This window comes from Anguilla anguilla, chromosome 3 (genome assembly GCF_013347855.1).
Source record: "Anguilla anguilla isolate fAngAng1 chromosome 3, fAngAng1.pri, whole genome shotgun sequence".
Lineage (NCBI taxonomy): Eukaryota > Metazoa > Chordata > Actinopteri > Anguilliformes > Anguillidae > Anguilla > Anguilla anguilla.
The window spans coordinates 39,381,734-39,404,334 of record NC_049203.1 but is presented as its reverse complement, the minus strand read 5'-3'; the positions used below and the strand labels follow the sequence as shown (position 1 = coordinate 39,404,334).

Here is a 22,601-nt window from a genome sequence, read left to right as displayed (position 1 = left end):
GGAAGGAAGGATTATGGATTTGGATTGGCATTCAGTCCACAGTCTTGAATATTACTGAAAATCTGTGGGGAGATCTTAAATATGCAGTGCATGCAAGATGACCTAAGACTATTTCTACACTAGAGGGGGTCTGCAAGGAATAGTGGGGGAAAACTCTGAAAGCAAGAATAGAAAGACTGCTTGCTGGCCTCAAGAAATGTTTGGAAGCTATGATTTCTGCCAAAGGAGGTCTTACTAAGTTTTGACTGTCAGATTGCCCAAACTTTTGCACGTCACATTTACTATTTTACTTTTTCAGCCTGCTCTGTTCAGCAAATAAAAAGCCATTTATGGAATCCCATTGTTGTCAACATTAAATATGCCTTTACAGTATAAATAATCATATGTATAAATGCAGTAATTACCATAAAGAAAATTTACAATAATGAGTTGAGTATTATTTAATCCTCAAGGGCCATTATTCACAACATTGTTACATTAGATTTAATTTTTATTACATAGTTGGTTTTTCAAAATAGTATTTTTTAAAACTGCTTTTATTTCATATTACTGCTTCAAATTTTCAAGTAGGTTTTTCCTCTGTTTCCTTTTTTCAATTCATGGCAACACTTGATTTCGTGACACTTTAATTGTGATTTCCATGTAACACCATGCCCTTGACAAAAAATTTGTTTGATACACGAGTTGTCATTTTCTTTTCTATGCAGCCTGAAGTAGGTTAATCAATGAAAAAGTAGCTGCTATTTTGTTATCAACTTGGTAAGATAAAAAAATTTGAAAAGGTGCTGTACAGTCAACTGCGTTAAAAGTGGCATTGGTTTTATTAAAGATCATAGTAAACTGGCAAAACATTATTTTCATTTTATGTTATGAGCAGTTCATGGACTTAAGCCCAAAGCACTGTAGGTTTAAAATCCATATATCTAATCTGAATATATTTAACCAAACAAATGTAAATTTATTCATAAAAAGGGAAGTCTCCCTGGATAAGAAGAGACTTCCCTTTTTAAGGTCTGATATGAATTTAATTAGCGTGGTTGCTTCAGCAACACACTGCCCATTCTCTTGCATATTTATTGAACTTTTCTTTCCACCTAAATTTCTGCTCACTACTCCTAAGCTAGACATGCCATTCCAACTTTATAATATTCACCTTGGCTCAGAGTAGTGTGCTTATATAAAGCTTCCTGTTTGTCCACATTGTGGCACTATAATAGGTGACTTAAGGTGAAAACCTTGAAAGCTCATTCCCCCCCATCCCGTTCGACCTAGGCCCTGTCTGAACCTGTGCACTCGCTTCTCAAAATGTAGCACACTTAAAATACCAGGAATTATATACTTCCAGTGTTTCACTGAGTCAATTCAGGAGCATACTTTTAAGTACACTACATTTAAAGAACATTTTGCCTAAACTCCCAGTGTACTGAACAAAGATACTCAATATTAGGCAAGTGTGCCGATTCAGATATGGCCCTTCAGTCATGAAATTTGGTACACAGGTTCCTCTCCTCACAAGGAACACATTTGCCTCAAGAACCCATAAGCTCTGCCTACTTTGATCTTCTATTTAGAATTTTGTGAAAAACACTGAAAGGACACCTGCTTCAGATCGAGTGCAGCATCTGTGGACCAAGCTCTACATACCACATTGTTTTCAGAATTTTTGCTCAAACACTATGGACACTATGGTGACACCTGCAACACCAGCAATTATACGCAAATATTTTGCATAAAACTGCATTGACTGAGGCTTATGGTTAGTGCCACTAAAAAGCAGAGATTCACAGCTTTATTCAATATTAAATCTGGATGCTTTGAAGTGGTTCAAGGCTAAATTTGTTGACATAGTACCACTATTTCATAGTCTACACAAAATTCAATTTGGTTGTATTGGACATAACGTTATACTAGTAAAGTTTTAAGATGCTACAGCTCTCTAATCTGATAACAGCTAAACTGCGGAAGCAAACACTAAAGTTTATTCATAATCTTTACATTCTAGTTATGAATGAGGCCTTCTAAGCCAACAATGCAAAAGTGACTATTCATGAGCTTCGTGAAATTCTAATTTATGCAAACAATAATTTAGCCTGTCATTTAAAATCTTACATTTTATGTGCAGTCCCACCTCCTCCCTCCCCCATATGGCATACCCTTAAATCCATTCATGGTTTGGGACCAGTATACATCATTTTGAAGTTTTTATGCACAGAAGTGAGAGCCAATGAGTTGCAAGCGCTTTGAATTTTCTTATTGCCAAGTGTCCATAAAAGCATCAGAATACTTTCAGGTTTTTTATTACATCATTTCTTAGGAGGGTCTTTTTGCTTCCCAAGGCAGCAGTGCTTGGTTTCTTCACTATTGTGGGCAGAAGAGAAAGCACTGCATTCTGGAAGACTGTGGTTCCAGTAAGTTTGAGGGGGTTCAACAGTTTTAGCTCAATTCTTATATCAACAAAACACGTACATATAAGGGCAAACTGAATAAAAGTAAAACTTCATTTAAAAAAAGGTCCGTAATCAAGTTCAGACCACAGATTTTCAGTGGTGAGCCTCTTTCCCCCCCAACAAGCTTGTTGCTTTGTAAAACCACACCATTCCCATTCATTGACACAGACATTCAGATTTAAGCAAATTAACTTTATTAATTGGGAAATCTGACTTCATCTTCGGCAGCCGTCACAAAGATAAACAGGAAACGTACAGAGCTGCCCGCTGAAGTTTGAAGTGTTTGGTGATAAGTTCTAAGTTTTTTTTTTTAACGTAACTACATCTTCACTCTAAGCTTGATAACATTTGATGGAAGTCAACAAAAATTCACATGAACCAAAAGTAATTTAATGGTTAAATATCGAATAATCATAAAGAGGGTCATACAGGCAGAAATTTCAAGATGGTAAAAAGTCCAATAACTAACATGCATTAACAAAGCTTGTTTACCATATATATGGTTCATCATTATCCTGGCATGTAATGCGGAAAACTACATAGGTACTGATCATAATTACACTTCTTCGTGTAACTATGCAGGATGTTACACATTGCAGGAAGGGTACACAACCGACATGTACACAACCTGAATGATGCAATATGGATCATGTGATTGAGGACAATGACAGAGGAAAAGTAGTCAACAGAGCTTTGGAACCGACAATTACCACATAATGCAGTGTTACAAGAAACTTGCCAACAAGAAACATTCACTGAGACAAGTGGGAGGGAGGAATCAGTTTAAGAAAACAAAAACATGTATTTTCAAATGGGATGGGTAACATAGAATCAAGGACAAATAGCTGTGAAAAGACAGTTTATTTCTTTAATACAACAAACTCAAAACCATCAACTAGGTACTAAAGCTGGGGAGCTGCAATAGCATAGCTGTTACAGATCAAACAGGTTTCGGGTACAAGTATCAAACAGGTATCTGCATACATCAGCTAATTAAAAATGAATAAGAAATGCACAAATCATATGAAATGTACATCATACATGCACATGTAATGTGTACAAACGCAAAGAAAAAAAGACCAGGACAAAGGGAACGTCCTTCAATAGGAGCTCATTCACGGATGTGTCCAAATGTCAATCCCTTCAGTAATGTCCTGTGGAAAGACCATACAATGACATCAATGACCTACCAAATATCAAAACTTGTGTACAACAGGAGCTATACAAGATGTTTTTGCTACCACATAGGAATTAGGTATGCATATGATATTTGCATGAAAGTCTCGCAGTCCGTCACTTCAGTGTTCCACGTTAACGGTACTTACGCGGGGAGTAGGAGCGTGAACGCGAGCGGGACCTGTAGGCTCCTCGACTGTAGTAAGGAGACGGAGATCGGCGTCTGAAACGACAAAGCAGACCGAGCTCAGTCCAAACTCTGCAAGACCTACACCTGAACACCATACCACTAGTTTTTAAAAAATTGATTTAGGTATCTTTTGTTGCATGACAGAACTGCCGTGTCCTCTCTTTGTACGATAAACATATGTATTAAGCAAAACTAGACATCACTTGTCAATAAAATGAAGTTTGAATGCAAGAGACTTCAATGTACCACACAGACCTAACAGTAATAGCATGATATTTGCAATGTCTTTGACCAGTGTTGTCAAACAATTTCAGTTGGTGACCTTATTGTGTAACATTACTGCCCATTATTTCCCCTACCTTTCTATACACATTTATACGAGAACAAGTGAATTGGCACAAAACACACTTCACTGACACACCGTTAAAACGAGTTCAACCCAGCTATATATTTGATATAATCTTACAGGGAACATACTGCACACTTCAGCCAGTTATGACAATAAAAGCACTCCAAGCTAATGACAGCTTTGCTTGACGACACTTGCCATACTCACCACTCAATGACAGCACGTTAGGAGGAGTAATTATGGCACACCTATCAATCAGCATGACTTACAACTGTCAAGGTCGTGAGTACTGTTATTCATGTGAAGTGCTGTACTTAATATCTACATAAACTGTCTGCATCGATCTGGTACTCTAGCCAAATAGCCAGCTAACATCAACATACAAGAGGCAATTTCATCAGTGCAGATAGTGGCATCAGTGGCAACATTTGCCACTTAGTTATTGATGACCATTCCAGTACACTTTTTGCATCAAAAAATCTGAAATAATCCCTCAGCTCAGTCATTTACTTTCTAGGTCCCTACACTTACCTTGCTAATTATGTACAGCAATACATAAAATATGGATATTCTACATTCCAGCCTGATTAGTTAATGGAAGCTAGCTATGTAGGTTTTTACACTTGTATATATGTCGACAAAGCTCAATGTCCTACATACGTGCATGTCACCTAGCTAGCTATCGGACAATGAATGAAGACTTGTCCAATATAAGATAACTAGCTAACATGATGGCATGTTCCACAGACCGATTCATGCCAACAAAATTACTTTTCTATCCCTCCCTGATGGCAACATGGTTTTGCCAGATTTTTTACCATTGCTAACAAGCTAGCAGGACTCTGCCTTGGTTACTGTTGATGAGATCCATGTTGATACCCTGCATTCCACAATAAAGGCCAATGGGCTGTAGCTTGTGACATTTCGATCATTACAACAATAATCAATGACAAATTTAACTGTAACCTTAATGTTGAGCAAGAGTAGAAATTTTTATGTTCTGAATAAAATGCTTATAGTATGATTCCTACAAGTAATTCTAAGAGAATTTTATATAGTGCTGGTCATTAAAATGGGAAGTACAGAGCAGCCATAGAGGCACACTGCATGAACCAACCTGTAAGATCTGTAGTATTCCCGGTCATCGTAGCGATCGTAGCCTCGATCGTACCCTCTGTCGTAGTAATCACGAGAGCGCCGGTTCATACTGGGACCTCCTCCCCCACCACCACCGCCGCCGCCGCCACCACCACCGCCGCCACCACCACCACCACTGAAACAAAGTGCACCAAAGAGTCAAGGGCTAGGACACAACAGGGCTATCTTTATCATGATTTAATGATCACACATCTGGTCAGCATATAAGCTTTGCCAAAGATTATTCTTAACATCTTAGATGTTTTCATATCTTTAATGTCTTTTATATAATAGTGTCATTTATATATATATATATATATAAAAATAAATAATAGTGCCTTGCAAAAGTATTCACAATTTTACATTACTGGATTACAAATTATACGTTGACTTCTTTAAAAATCCATTTCATATTTGTATTTTACATGTGCATGCTTAAACTGTACATATTTAAAGGCGATATTAGTCAAAGATCAGCCAAATGTTTTAAAGGAACAAAAAAAACTGAAATATGGTGTTTGCATAAGTATTCAGAGCCCTGTGCTCTGGCAGGTCTATGAAAGAAAAATCACCGTAATGAGTCATGCAATGAGTTGACTGGCCTTGCCTGTATGCCATAAAAGTGATTGTCTAAAAAAAATGCCTGTTTTTGGAAAGATATTGTCAGCCTGAGAGTCTGAAAAACTGCACAAAAATGAAGACCATGAACTCTCACGGAACGTCAAGGAAATAAAGTTATCGAAAGGCACAGACTAAAAAATACATTAAAACTTTTAAAATATCCCTGTGAACAGTTCTCAAATCAAGAAGTGAAAGCTGGTTCTTGCCACTTGGTCCTTGTCTTGAAAATGCCTTCTCTCCAACCTCAGTGACCTAACAAGGAGGAAACTGGCGAGGAAAGCCACTGTTAAGCCGACAATGACTTCAAAAGAACTTGTTGCGACCTCGGTCATAAGTTTTGCGTTTATATTTGTCTCTGCTGCCTGTGTCTTGCATTCTTCCGGTTCATCATCAAATTGGCCATTTCCATCCCCGGTCACTAGGTTGTTTGCCATTCACCAGTGCAGACTAGCTCCTCGAATCTGTACTCTGTACTTGTGGATAGTTATTACATCGTTGACTTTGCGTGTTTGACCATATTTTGCTCGACTTTTGATTCTCGTCTAGCCATTCTGGTTTGTTTGGATTTTGGGTTTGACCATCGTCTCGTTCTATTCGACGTTGACTCGTTTTGCCCCCTGCCGTATAGTGACTCTGGTTAGTTCATGTTCCCGGCTGGATTACAAATCCTTCCATAAGGACACTATTTTGTCATTTTGCTTTGTTATTTATCCTTTATGATTTTTGAAAGTGACTGGGTGGAATTTTAGGTCTCTGCGGGTATGCTATTCAGACTCCTGGTATCAGGCTGCACATTAAGAGTCCCGAAGCTCAGCAAGACAAGCTAGGTTAGTTAGTTTTGGATAGGCAGTGTCGTTTCCACTACCCGTTCCCCACTCACTTCCCTTATCCTGTTTCCTGGTACGGTCTGACCTAGACCAGGTTGTAACAGAGCTACAGAGTTCAATGGCTGAGAATGGAGAGAATGTGCAGAAGTCAACAACATCAAGAGCACTACACAAACTAGGAAGACAGGAAGGAGAAAAACCACTGCTTACAAAAAGCCTCTCACAGCATGACTGAATCGTGACACAGCTAAAATGTGGGAAAGGGTTTTGTGGTCAAGAGATTAAAATAGAAGTTTTTGGTCAAAATGCAAAGCATTATGACTGGAACATGCCTGACACTGTACATTTCCACAGTGAAACAATTGTGGTGCAATTATCATGCCATGGGGATGCTTCGCTTTGGCATCCAGAAGAAAATGCACAATTTAAGGAAAAATGGACAGTGCAAAAAAAAAAAATACTTGCAAATATTGGTAGAAAAAAAATGAGTAAAAAAAAAACCTTAGAGTGCCTTAAGAATAAAATGGTGAATGTACACATACGCATGCACGCACACACTACAGTGCAGAAGTCTAAGGCTGTGCAGGTGTTTATTGGCTAGGAAATATATATATATATATATATATAACAAATACTAAAACTTTAATAACTTTAATACAAAAAATGCATTTTTTTTGTTTTCCAAAAAGTAGATGTCTTGTAAGAGGACTAGAACAACATGCATTCATTAAATTCCACCACCAGCTCATCTGATTAATGAGGTACTGATTAGCTGGATCCAGGTGTGCTGGTGGTGGAATTTAACAAATGCATGGAATAGCAGGGATGCCACATGGAGAGCCTTGGAAATGGGGAAGGCAACACAGTATGACAGACATAAAACGATAGTTTTGATTACGTTAACAAGGCAATTCTCGGCGAGCAACAGCCTGCCTAACCAGATTTTCAGGATGTGGTTTCAAGCTGTCGAAAATTTGAAGAAAGTGGTCAAGTTGAAGGCAGAAAACACAGTGGGAAAACACAAAAAGCCGGCAGCCTCTGATGAAAAGTATTTAAAGGTCACTTCCTTGAGTGACAGAAGTGCTTTTGCTCAACATTTGCCACCAAAGTACACACAAGAAGTGTCTTACAAAACTTTTAGGATGTGCTACCCTTGCTCCTTCATCTCCTCCACGTTCCATCAAGCTAAACTGTACTGGTATGAACCATTGAGGAGCGGGATTGCGTTGGCAATTCACATAGGTCAAACTGACAGATGAATTGTGTACATGGCATAAGAAACCATTTGCGCATAAAAGGCAACAAGCAGAAGAGATGGCAATACGTGGAAGACCATAAACAATGGGGTGAATTGAACAGCATGTATTTTTCCTACATTTAAAAAAAATGAAAGAAAGCAGGCATGGACTCATTCTACCAGTCAATAATACCGTCCCACAGAGTATATTTCCAGTGGGAGGACCCTTCGGGACCTGGTTGGTAGATGCAACATGGCAGTCCTGAACGATTAAATGATCAGTCCTGAATGATTAAATGACCACCTTCTAATCCATCACCCTTGAGCCATTCTGTGATGAGAACAACATTCACGCCACTCTGCCTTGCGCTGTGCTGAAGTAGAAACACCTACTATGTTGGGCGGCCCATGTAAATCCCCGGTGTTGGAGTGTGAGGCCTTTTCGTAATTGAGAAGTCAACTCTGATCCTTCGGCCGTCCAGCTCCATTCCATTCGCACGCTCTTTAGCCTGAAAAACATTGCAAAACATTAAGTGACGACAAGCAAATTAAAAACTATAATTATTTGTATATATTAAAAAATGTTCTGTGGTAATGACTAAGGATGTATCCCAAAGTGCACCTCTTTGGCGTCCTCTCGGTTCTCGAAGTAGACGAAGGCGAAGCCCCTGGATCGGCGGGACTGCTGGTCGTACACGATGTTGACGTCCTTCAGCGGGCCGTACTTGGAGAACACCTCCCTCAGGTCCCTCTCGGTGGTGTACAGGCTGAGGCCAAACACACCCAGGCAGCAGTTGGGGTCCGGATTCACCTACGGCGGAGAGGGGAAGGACAAACGCTTTGAGCCGCAAGCATTTTGAAACGCCAAAGTGAAACCATCTGAAACAGAGTTTCAAGCAGCCCATATGTCAGGCCTTCCCGTGGGCTATCAAGGCAGGTCAGTTTACTTTAGAATTGTGACGTCGTAGGCTGCATTTGATTAGGGGGTGGGGGTGGGCGGTGCTAGTTTGGTTTGGCAAGGATTAGCCAATTTGGTTAGCCAACAACAAATTGAGCCTGTAAGCTACCATTCATGTTTTTGTTTTTTTCCCCCACCACTGTGTGTGTTCACCGCTCATTGTATAATGTCAGAGTCAGAGATTGGGGATTGCAAGACAAGAGACACTTTACAGTTAAAGACATTTGTTCATGCAGTTAAATGAAAGATCATGACATCAAAAAGGAAGAGAGAAGCTGTTCCATGTCAGAGGCCTCTCCCCTCTTTGTTTCAGAAGACAAATTTAGGACAGTTGCTCAAGAAACTGCACTGATTGATAGTCTTTGTTTTATTAAACAGGGACAGTGCACAGGGTAAGAGATTTTACCAGAGTATGTCGTCGAAGGTTAATATGCATCTGTAATCCCACCCCAAGAGTAACACTGGACATTGGTGTCATATGTACCACAATCCCTTGCCAAAAGTAAAGTAAAGTGTTAAATGCATCCGCATTCCAAACCTTAAAATTTAGCTTAAATATAAAAGATAATCAAGCCATTAACCCCTTGGAGCACAATTGTTTTTCCAAAGAAAGCCCCCATACCCTCCTAGCTAGCTACTCATGACCAAATTTCTAACTTCAAAAAGAAAAAGAACAGGACTGTAGACTTTATATGTCTTCCAGTCATAAAGTGAATACTGAGAAATCCACACAATTTTGTGGTTATGGATGTTCATCAGCATAATGCCTGTGCAGGCATGCAGACAGTAACCAGGCAGTGTGGCTGATGAGAGCTGCCTCCTGCTTGCACGTCCTCTAAGTGCCCATTAAGGCAAATTTGTGATTTTGTCGACAGCGCCGTTTCCTGAAATACAGCTTTGCACCTCAGATGCTGAAGCAGCGTGCTCGGAAGGAGAGAGGAATCGTGGGAAATCATCATCTATATTTAAAACCGTTGCCTGCTGTTTAACAGTGCTCACGAGCCGGTTTAGACATCCAACATGCGTTCCCCATGCAATAGAACACTGACGAACCAAATGGCTAGAGCATTCCCCAAGATATTTGTTTGTATGCCAGGGTTGGCAGGACAAATGAACAGAAAGAGGCTCTCAAGATGGCTGAAATGTCAAATCAGCATGACTACAAATTTACAGGTGTCATTAAGATCAGGTAAACATCTTTAAATAATTTACCACTCGGTACGTGACTACAGCAATTATGTGACTAAGTCCAACTTCAGTTCAAAACATAACCCCAATAGTTTGGTATGAATCTAGGCTAAACAATGGCAGTCTAGGTATTCATGTCCTTTACAAGAAGGAAAAAAGTTTAGCGAACAACAAAAACCCAATTAGGCTCATGTCCAGAGCAATCTGACTGACATTCCAGAGAATATGGGTTTAAGGATTGCCATTTCTTTTTGTAGAAATATAAAATAAAAGTTCTTGGAATGGCATCTCCTGCCAATAAATTTTTTAAAAACACAACTGCCTGAAAGCCAAAATATGTATGTAAACTGTTACTGAGAAGCTGTTCAAAATTTCAGGCGACTTTCAAACATGACAACAAACCACAGACTACAAACCCACTCTCAAAGATGCACATGTGCCATCTGTAATGTAGCCAGAAATATAACAATTAGATTTTTTCACCAAGATCTCGGTTAGTGCCAGATTCTGTCTAAGGATTGGATAAACTCAAAAAAAACAACTCTCCCCCTATTTTTTAAGGACCAGCGGATTCATGACGATGTGCTTGTTTTAATATATTATTCAAAGTTAAGGGTGAAGTAGATGAGTGAGAAAAAGGTTTTATCATGCACAAATGAAACTTTAGGGGAGGAGTTAGATTCTGAGACACAGATGAGACTTTAAAGGAGGAGTCAGATTAAGGCTCAGATGCGACTAACTTTAGGAGAAGTTCTATTTTGAGACACCGATGAGACTTCAGAGGAGCAGTTATATTCTGAGGTTCCGATGAGACTTTGGGGGAGGAGTCGGACACCGAGGCACAGATGAGACTTTGGGGGAGGAGTCGGACACTGAGGCAGAGATGAGACTTTAGGGGAGGAGTCAGACACCGAGGCACAGATGAGACTTTAGGGGAGGAGTCAGACACTGAGGCAGAGATGAGACTTTAGGGGAGGAGTCAGACACTGAGGCAGAGATGAGACTTTAGGGGAGGAGTCAGACACTGAGGCAGAGATGAGACTTTAGGGGAGGAGTCAGACATTGAGGCAGAGATGAAACTTTAGGGGAGGAGTCAGACACTGAGGCAGAGATGAGACTTTAGGGGATGAGTCAGACACTGAGGCAGAGATGAGACTTTAGGGGAGGAGTCAGACACTGAGGCAGAGATGAGACTTTAGGGGAGGAGTTGGACACTGAGGCACAGATGAGACTTTAGGGGAGGAGTTGGACACAGAGACACAGACGAGACTTTAGGGGAGGAGTTGGACACAGAGACACAGACGATTACCCTGTTGCCGACGTGGCGGCGGCGGTTGGACATGGGCGAGTGGCTGTGACTGCGGCGGCGGCGGGATTCTCCGCTGTAGGACCGGCTGCGTGAGCGGCGGCGGTGGGAGCGTGATCGCGAGCGGGAATGGGTGTAGTGCCGGCGGGAGCTTCGATGGGAGCGAGACCTGCAGAGAGGGGCAGACACCGGCATGACTGCACAACCAATAAGGAGCCAGATCCTACGGAGACTTTCCCCCTCAACAATTACCCCGAAGGAGAATTTCTCTCCATTTAACCAAATCGCAGCCGTATGTCTGTCCTATCTATGCAAATGCACTGCAAATCTACTACAGTAGGGGTTATGTTGCCAGGTACCAGTAAGGGATATGCTGCCAGGTAAAATTCAACCCCCACAGGACTCCTGACCGTGGTCAGCACCAACATGCTGACCCAAGGTGATCTGAAAACAGTCTGATCACAATAGGGATCTATAAGTTCCAAGGTATCAAGGTTCATAAACTAGCTGCTAGCTGAAAGCAAATGTAGACGTGGATGTCATAATCTTGAAATAACAGTTAATCTCAAACAATTAAGATCACAAATTGCTTACAGATTAGATTTACATAAGAGAAAACAAAGGAAAATACATTTTACATGTGCTTGTACCTTTCACTCAGCATGCATGTCACAAATGACCCATTTTTAAAAGTGAACCTCTGTTTAGGGTAAAGTATAGTGAGGTGCTTGGTGAGAGTAAGGATCAGCACCGATCAAGGCAGCTGCCACGGCAACACACGGAGAGGTCGCTCACCTGGAGTTGGACCTGGAGCGGGACCGGGACTTGGAGCGGGAGTGATGGGAGCCCTCCTTGGACGGAGCAGGAGACTGGGCCGGGGAGCGACTGGCTGACTTACCAGAGCCCTGCGGACTCGCGCTCCTGGAAGCCGAGCGGGACTCCTAGACCAACCACACCAGAACGAGACGGCTCAGTACCAGAGCGGCAGAACCGGGCTGGATCCCGCATGATTACACCACTGCAGCCTCAAATTACACTTCACATCTCTCAGGACCAGTTACAGGTGTCTCCCAATATGCTAACCATAATGTGCTATTAATGAATGGTCTTAGTGCACAGGGGAACTGTACCACATTATGAAAAGGTATGCAGCAAACACATCATACAAGTTCATAATTCATACTCTATTCAGGAGGATAAACATGGGAGCAGTCTGTAACAGTCCATTTCACCCAACCAAGATAAAATACGAGCACTAGAAAACTATCAGGTTTAGGTAATTCTGTAAAATGACTAGAGTTTATTCAATGTATAGCTTATGGCAGACATAGAACAACCCTTTATAGCAGCATTAGATAAATAAATGCATGCAGGCTTACAAAAAGAAATTAAAACTGGGACATAAACAGACTGGTAATTACTTAGCGCAGTGATCTTATCCCCGATTACTTCTGATCTTAACTTCATAACTTCAAACACATTTCTTTTCTTCTTTCTTCAGTTTCAAATTTCTGACTTCTTTCCTCTTCCCCCATTTCTCACACTGCCAATACTCTATATGTGAGGACTTCTGTTTCCTCCTCATAATTAGCATGCATTCCCAAATTCAGACTTCAAATCATTCTCATTAAAAACTTGACATTTTGACTTCTTCCGCATTTTTCCTCTTCCAACCTTAACCTTAACGAAAAAAGAAAAGGGTGAGGAATGTGTAAAAAACGACAGTCAAAATCGTAACCAAGAGCCAATCCTCATATCACCACCTGAATAAAACACTGACAGACAGGGGAAACATGTCATTTAAGGTTAATCCTGCAAAAGGTGCAGCACTAAATCCCCAACAATGAGCTGAAAATGCTAGAGCAGAGAATTTAGTGCGCGGTCAGGCCTTAAAGTGCATCAAGTAATCAAAGGTATAGCAACATTTCCAAGTTTTAAAAAATAATCTCATAATATCATCTCAGTGTGTGGCCCTGACAATTTTGTGAGGGTGATGAAAAAGAATTTAGTAGGCCTATATTTTTTTAAAGTTTCTGATGGCCTGCTGGCATCACAAGGGCAGATATAGGAGTATTCGCAAGTTTGTGATATAAAGCAATACAGTACAGGTCGAGTAAGGATCAACACCTCTAGAAACTAGATTCTTCCTTAAAAAATTTGGTTTAATCTTACTTTTGGGTGAAACCACTTCCTATGGCCAGTGCTACCAGAGATGAGTGCACTGAAGGTAATGATGACACTCCAACATTAGCATATAATATGTGAAGAACACAAAATTACTGCAAAATAAAAAAGGCCTCAAGTAAAAGAAAATAAAAATAAAAAAATAAAAACTTTAAAAACCCCCAGAATTCACACTAGCTTTCATAAATCTGCATTTTCAGGAAGATGTATGCCACAGTCCTTAATAGCAGCCCCCCCTGCAGGGGCTGGGGTTCGATCATCCTGAGCAATGATCCCTCTCTATCTGTTACCATCTCTGCTTCCAAGTTGAACTATGCGGTTGTTCCCTGCACTTGGAACGGTACTTCTCTCTAGGGTTTTCAACACATTTGTTCCTGGTTATGGTTATACATTTTGTTGTACGTCGCTCTGGATAAGAGCGTCTGCCAAATGCCTGTAATGTAATGTAATGCTTTCTATCAGTCTGAATAAAACAAAAAATACAAGAGAACACTGTCCATCGGTCACATAGTGATATTACTCCAGTAAACAGATGGAGATATCCAACATAACATAATGAGAACAGGCCATTCAGCCCAACAATGGTCGCCATTTTCCTTACTAAATTAGTGCTATGATTACTGACAGACTAGATAGTATCTAACAGAACTCAACCTGAAGAATCTCTTGTAATTTACTTTGTTGATCCCCTTTAAGAATTTAAAAGCCGCAATGAAATCACCCGTGTGTCACCTTTTACTAAGCTTAAAGAGGTTAAGCATCTTAAGTCTTTCCTCATAGCTTTTATTTTTCATAACAGGAATCAATTCGGTTGCTCTTCTTTGAACTTTTTCCAGAGCCTCTTTATCTTTCTTGTAGTACGGTCCCCAGAACTGCACACAATACTCTAAGTGTGGTCAAACAAATGTACTGTACAAGACAACTTTCTTGGATTTATACTCAATACTTTTGGCTATATATCCCAGCATCGTGTTGGCCTTATTTACTGCTACAGCACAGGGCCTAGAAACTGAAAGGCTTTGATCAACCATTACTCCCACATCTTTTTCAAACTGAGCACATTCCAATTTTGTTTCTCCCATGAAGTAATCCTGCCTAATGTTTTTATTTCCCACATGCAGAACTTTACATTTGACTATATAAAATTTAATTTGTCAGGTTTCCGCCCACTTCTGGATTTTATTTAAATCTTTTTGGATTACTTAAGTAGATTCCAAACTACTAGCTGGGCGACTCAGTTTTGTATAATCTGTAAATTAAACTAATGTCAAGGTCACTGATATAAATGAGGAAGAGCAGTGGTCCCAGCACCGATCCTTGCGGGACTCCACTTCCAACAGTTCCCTGCGCAGATATCCCTCCTACTAACTCTGTGTTCTATCCTGTAGCTAATTCCGAATCCACTCTGAAAAACGTCCTCTAATTCATCTCTCATGTGGTACTTTATCAAATGCCTTTTGGAAATCTAAGCAGATAATATCACAAGCCTTGTTAAAATCAAAACGTTTGGTAGCTCCTTCAAATGAGGTGGGATTTACAAATGAAAACTTAAAAGGCACTCCTTACATTATTTGGTTGTTAACTTTCACAAACAACATCAGAGCCTGACATTAACCTTGTATTTCCACAGCGAACAACACTGTTGCTAGGTTGCTCAAGAACACTAGGCTGAGGCAGGGGCAATAGCTTCCCGTTGTGTCCTTTTAGTGGCCTTGTGCAGCTATACATTTTTGAACAGAAAAACGGTGTTACAGTGTACCGAAGACTAATGTTGAGCCCTGAACATCATAGAACAAAATCGGAAAGCTCAAGTCCCATAGCTACACACACCTTTACACCGTGTTTCTAGACCAATCAGGGGTTGAGATACTCTATTACACACGATGGAAAACACCTTCTACCATTCTTTGATTAGTAGCTTTGATGGACAACATTATGATGTTGTTATTATGACTATGTATTATTTATTGTTGACTGATGTTGATTGTTGACTGAAGCCTCACACAGTTTTGTTTTTAGATTTGGTCTGCTTGAAATTATACATATATTTATTGTTTTGTGTGATGTGTAGTGATTTTTTAGTTTTCTCAAGCCAAGACCTTGGAGTGACAGAAACATCATAATACAAAGTCTTGTAACACATTATGTGCTGGCAGTGTGCAATAAAATACAAGAATTTCTCTTTCTGGGTTCTTTCATTGCAGTTCACACACATATAATACAGCAAAAAGACTGATTGATGGTTTGCTCATGTAGCGAAGACTGTTCTGAAAAAATAAAAAGCCATAGCTTGATGGTAAAGATAAAGGCAGACTAAAGATATGAGTTAAAAACTATAGGGAAAATCCACCAAAACATGCTTAGGTCTCTGAGGTAGTGCTGCATGGTATACCGAAACTTCGGTACTTTTTCAGTACTTCAGTACCAGTTCGGTATTAGAATTTTCCAACATTCAGTACTTTTTGGTCAAATGTATAAGCCAGGGAAATGTGTCTCCCGCATTACTGATTGAAAGGATGAAAGGTGTAATTTGTCTGAATCCTCAGGTTGTTAATAAACTGTGGATTCGAAAATGAGGTCAACCTTTGTGGACATTACGTTTCTGATCTATTAAGGTAATTTCAGTATGGTTAGGCACCGAGTATTGAATCAGTATAAGTTTCAAGTATCATTTCAGTATCGAGTATGGTGATGTTAAACCTGGTTTTGGTAAATTTGGTATCGTGACAACACTACTCTGAGGGTTAATATCTTTGGTGAAATGTACATAATTATTGTATTTCCATACATATATTGGATATCGAAGGCACTTCCAGCTACTCGTTAATTCTACAAGGGGGTGCAAGAAGGGAACAAAGGCAAAGGAAGGTAATGTAAATATTTTACAAAAAAGTGAATGGACACACAGCTGGGCTGGCCATCCCTTATTTAGGCAAGCTTAGTGACATTATCATTAACGCTAGACCATCACATCATAAAAACAGTCCAGACCACATGCTTTAACTAAACAACCAAGTTCTTACGTTATGCCAACGTCAACATTCTTGGTCTATAAGAATGACCTGGAGAACAAAATAGGCTAAAATGGACACATCATAAAAACAGAGCGGCTTTAGTTTGACAGCCTGCGTTAGCACAAACCTTTTAGAGCCGACTGCCGCCCAATACGCATAATGTTCTCTGCTGGAGGAAAAATGCCACCTATATGCCCTCATGTCCCAGAATGCCCCAAAACCAACCACTGTAATGCCAGCTGGTCATCAGAAATGTCTTTAAGCATCTAAACTATGCGTCACTGCATATAAAAATTGTCTGGACCAAGCAAAAACATACACGAAAACCAAGAAAGTCAACCATGCTTTAAACAATGTGGTCATATTGAGGCCCTAAGGTTATGATGGTAATGAATCTAAAAAACAGCAATATGCAAATAAATCTGTAGAGATTCCTGACATCACACGATCTTACACAGAGCTCCGGAAAATCTAACTGGAGGTTAAAATAACCCAAACAAAGCTGGAGAGATCTAAAAGTATTCAAAACCCCTGTCAAGAACAGACTTCAGAAGTCACCTCGCAACGTTCTTCCTGTTTGAGAATCATAAAATTCAGCTCAATAGGCATGAACATCATGACACTTTGGGCTCTCAATTTGACCAGGACAAGAACACATTTTTGACACAGGAAATTCAAAACCATTATACATAAAAAATAAAGAAATAAAAAACATAAGTTACAAGCGAGTAATAAGGGTTCTATTCCGTCAAGCCAACTAGTGGAAAATTAAAGCAGTGATGTATATAAAATATCATCACTTCATCATTTTATCCTGTTAGACATTTGTGTGAAACTTTGTCATAATTAGTGTATGAATTCTTGTGTGTTTCACGTGTTTTGTGAGGTCACGCTGACCTTGACCTTTGACCACAAAAATCTAATCAGTTCATCCTTGAGACCAAGTGGACATTTGTGCCAAATTTGAAGAAATTCCCTCAAAGCGTTTCTGAGATATGGTGTTCACGAGAATCGGGACGGATGGACAACCCGAAAACAGAATGCCTCCAGCCACGGCTGCGCCGTTGCGGAGGCATAGAAACACCTGAGAGCGCATTTCTATGGCTGCTTCCTCTCACTGGTCCAACAGTAGATGTGAGCAATTAGCATTCATTCCAAGCCAATTCTTTGGTCTCCTGTCTAGAACAGTACATGGCAATTCTCTTCACACATCATACTTGCAGTTGTATGATAGGGTTTTCCTCAGTCCACAAATTTCCCTTAATTGCCATCCATGCAATATTTACCACTCTTCAAGTGTCAAACACAAAAATACAGTGAAGTGAATGCCCAATAGCAGCAGCACTATGTTCTGCTTTAATTGCTCTAATTCTCTCCATTAAGAATTTATAGAAGGGAAAGAGTGGTCACGTGAACCCAGATTTCTGCATTTTATGCAGGAAAAAAGGACCAAAATGCAGGGAAAATATACACTGCACTCTAAAAACGTAGGTGTTCTGAGGTCTTCTTAAAAACTTACAATGGGCAATGACCAAGACTCAAACCATAAGAATAATTACTCCTGTTTCTTTGAGCAAACAGTCTTTCAGTGCCTATCATTTGTTGTTTATGAATCATAATATTTACACAGCCATTAGTAGCATTGAAAGATTCAAAGAAAAGCGCTTCATTTGAATAAAAACTCAAAAACAAGATGTCACACTGTAGCTAGGTTGCTCAACGAGAGTAAATTTAAACAGAAATCCAAGGTCTAATTAACATTTGTAACAAAAATATTTTTCTGATCAGCACGCCAAAACATTATTTGGAGCTCATTTCAACAAACTAATCTATCCCGCTTCTTGTACAAGTGTCATAATAAATTTATGAATGCCATACACTTATGTTATTGTGCATTAGCATATAATGGTACACCTTTTTATTTTTAGGGTTTTAAATGACGTGAATTTAAATTTAAGTGAATTAGTGCAAAACGCTGATTTTGAAATGCCCTGCCTTCAAAAAGGCACAGTATTCCATGGGCTGGCGTGACCACTGTGAAAGCCCCACCTATACTTACTTAACCAGTACCCTCCTGTGCCCTTCACTTCTTCATCCCCACAGGAATTCAAGACGACTGTTCAGAACTCTACATGTAGAAAACTGACAAAAGGGATCGCACCATTTCCCCACTACCTACCAACTAGCTGCGGGGTCTACAACTCTGGTCCTAGAGCCACAGGCTCTACTGGTTTTCACTGTTACTCAGCACCAGCGTTGTTACGGTGTCCTGGTGTATGATCTGTCGGTTACTGTACTATTAACAATTCCAAAAAACTGTCTATCAAGGATGTGGAGCATTAAGTAACCATTTCTTAATGGTTGCTGCATTTTTTTTGCGATATATTGTAACTTTGAGGACTGTAAATCAGATCACACTGAAGTGGCTAGCACATCTATGGGATTTTCCATTTTTGTTAGCATTAAGATAATCACTAGTTAACAGCAATTAAGCTGTATACACTGTTCATTGCTCAATTACTTGGTACACCTGTTAGAAAACATCTGTTGACTTGTTGCAATTCAGTGAAATTCTCACAATCGAACAAGCTGAGGACCATCATTTGTTTATAAATTATTTATTTTGTTCTACTGCCAAGTTGTTACTACCCAATGTTCACAAAACTTCTTGCTAACAAAAGCAAACAAGTGCAAGTGGGTATAACTGATATTACAACAGTAACCAGCACAGCCCTATGTGAGTTACCTGACAGGTTTAATATTATGATACATTTTTCTTTCAATTTTCACCACCTGTTTGTGTGTATTGTAAAAGGCTGCTTAATACAGTCAGTGATCCCGTAAAATTAGGATATTTTTGGACAAGGTGACCATACCGTGAAAATTTCAGACACCCCAAACACATAACTAATCAATTAAATAAGCTGATTCCAAAGTTAACTCCATCTGGTGACATGGGTCTGAATAGGCTGCAGTTTTTAAGATGTTTGGACAATACTTTTGCATAAAATGTACCGTTTCAACAATAATGTACAATAGGATTTCAGAACTACGGTGTTGCGACAGACTCACTTTTGAAACCGCCGATGACAAAAATCCACTGAACAATACTGGATATTGAAACTATTCTCACTGCCTGCATCCCCACAAGCCCAAGTAAATGTATGACGGTCAATGCAGTCTGTGTTGAGGACACGTGCATATAATCTGACCCAACTGCAGCAGATAAGCAGAACAAAAAAACATTTCCAGGTCAATTTCCTATACGGCATCTTTTCTGATGCCACAAGAAAGAATGGCTTTTCTGTCAGCTGCAACATGTAGGCTATGGTTGTGCTGATTATTATTATTATTGTATATATTATTCAGTGCTACAAAATATGAGAAACCCTGCTCTGGGAGAAAACACTGAGATCTTGTGCTCTGCTGCAGCTTGCCCCAGTCTCTTTATGTGTCAAGCCTGCTTTATTCTGCATGCTTCACTAAGGACCGAGAAGAAAGACTAGTTACACCAATCAAAGATCAGTGAAAACTAAGATCACCAGCTTGTCTATCACATGACTCTCAGGGATTTACATTTATTTCAATTGTTATTTGCTATAAGTCACTATGCACAGAAAAAGCACCGTCAATTTACTAATTATTCAACTGAGTGGGTAACTGTGACATTAATTAAAAGAATGTGTTCAACTAATGAAGATAATGAAAGGGAAGAGATAATGGATGGAACGCTGGATGCACACTCGATGAAAAGCATGTATGAGCTTATGAGTGCAGCAGTACCCACCTGGTCCCGTGCACAGACGGATTCAATTTATTTTGCTCGACTTGCAATTTGACGATAAGTGTGTGGGAAAAAAAATAAACAGTGAAAAACAAACAGGAATCATGGATGGAGATCGACATCCAGGGAAAATCATCTAACAGTAGGGGAATTTGGCCTCGACAAGAAGTGCAGACCCAAGCAGGGCTATTACAAATTATTCATTTTGCGATTATAATTATACAAAAGAAAATGGCACCGCATGATCAATAGGGGAATTCTGGGATATAATTTAAAAATCCCCCCCAAAAACTTTTACTCAGAAGGCAAAATGATACTTGCCCACTGTGTTGAAGCAGAAAGATGACTCTTCATAGGGATGTTTTGACCAAGTATCAATGACAAACGGAAAGTTAAACAACTGACTTATGATCAAACTTAATCACGGAAATGAGGCTTAAACTTTCTTTTTAACTGTGCGCATGATAGTCACTACTTTCATTTCATTTATAACTCTGTTACATGCAGTATAACCGCTACTGCAGAATGAATGTGGAGAAATTCATTACACGGGGGAACAAAGAAAAAACTGGCGCCCTAATAATCACAAAGTCTGCGAAACTGGGATGGACAAATCAAAAAATTCATTTTCGACTACCGCTAGATACACGTTTAAAATGAGCGACTCCCGAGTGTCCTTCACGAACGGATCAACGTTAAAATAACGTACTTCATATAATGTTACCTTGCAATCTACATTCACATAAAACATTTCATTTGTCTCCACTGCTCAACCTTGGCCTAGATGGTTACACTGCTCAACCCTGGCCTAGCTGGTTACACCCCTCCCCCTCTCCACCGGTAAACCACGCGTTAATTGAATGCAATCATTCATTTTTTAAATACACGCAATTGAACTAATTAACCACATGAAGTAACGTACCTTATGCTTATAGTTTATGATTAACGTTAGGTAGTTTAACTAAGAGGATTTCAGAACTTTCTCTGAGTCAAGTTAGCCAAGCAGCTACGGATCTAGCTACGTTTCCTGATTTTAATTGTAGCTAGATATTTTGCGATATTAAGTTATCACTCGCAAGATTTAAGGCAAGATTACATGCACCCTTACGATCATAACAGGGTCTTCGGCGATAACCGATCAAACCAATGAATCCGGACCAAGAAAAAATAGATTGATATCGTGTTCTAGGCGGACATGTTCCACATGTTTTCCAAATACAAATGGCGGCTAGATTTAGCGTTGCTAGCCAGCTACAACTAGCTAGATAGCTACAAGAAAAAATACCTAGCTAGCAAACGCAACTAGCCGGCCTAGATAAGCTAGTTATCTGTGTAACACCAAGAATAATTCCTGAATACACTTCAATATTCTTGTTATTGATTATTTTTACGCACCCGCTCCTCGAAATCCTTCTCGTTGTCACTCATGTCTTCCCGATGAAGATTATTAAATATAACTCGCACTAAATTGAGACAAGACCGTCGTAGTGCAAGCAGCCTTCTCCTTCCTCTCCACGCTGACGCAATAAAACGGAAGTGACGAATTGTATCTCTTCAACGACTTCCTGGCATCTCTTCAACGACTTCCTGGCCATCAAATAAAGGCAGTAACGTCTGAACATTCTGTTGCATACGTACAAAACAGAGACTTTCACGGTTTTCCTTCTTGGGCTTTAATTTTAAAAGTGTTTATGACCATGAACGAACACGTGTGGACAGATGTGTATATGAATGTTTGTTTTCCTTGAACTGAAAATAAATCAATCGAAAGCGTATGTTACGTAAACAGCGAGCGTCTTTCATTTACCTAATCACCAAGGAAGAATGGCCTTAACTCCGCATTCTTCCTTGGTGATTTTTATGTTGTTTTCATTGCTATCTAATAAGTTACTTACAAGGATAGAATTCTAAGTGGATTGAACGAAGTTGACAAATTCTTGAACCAATTGTAGGTAAAACTGAAAAGTGGGATCAAATGACACGGAGAAAACACCCTTGGAAATATAAGTTCAATACAACACACAACTGAGTTAAAACAAATGAAGGCCTCCAATATTCCATTTGCAGTGTGGTTCAGAGCACTCGATGTGATGAACAATTCAAGCAGCACTGATAATCAGAGATGTATCGACAGGTCGTGGGTTATTTTGGGACTCACTGACGAGTTTGAGGCTGTAAATCTG

At 39.8% G+C, this 22,601-nt stretch overlaps 1 protein-coding gene across 1 annotated transcript; it reads right to left on the bottom strand.

Annotated features, from left to right (window-relative positions):
• Positions 1-2,624: 2,624 nt before the first annotated feature.
• Positions 2,625-21,969, bottom strand: tra2b (transformer 2 beta homolog). Its single transcript, XM_035409572.1, has 8 exons — positions 21,814-21,969; positions 12,232-12,377; positions 11,440-11,605; positions 8,607-8,795; positions 8,378-8,493; positions 5,280-5,435; positions 3,773-3,846; positions 2,625-3,601 (listed from the first exon to the last, which is right to left on the bottom strand). The coding sequence occupies exons 1-8, from the start codon at positions 21,844-21,846 to the stop codon at positions 3,591-3,593; spliced, it is 891 nt and encodes a 296-aa protein (XP_035265463.1). The 5' UTR covers positions 21,847-21,969; the 3' UTR covers positions 2,625-3,590.
• Positions 21,970-22,601: the final 632 nt, after the last annotated feature.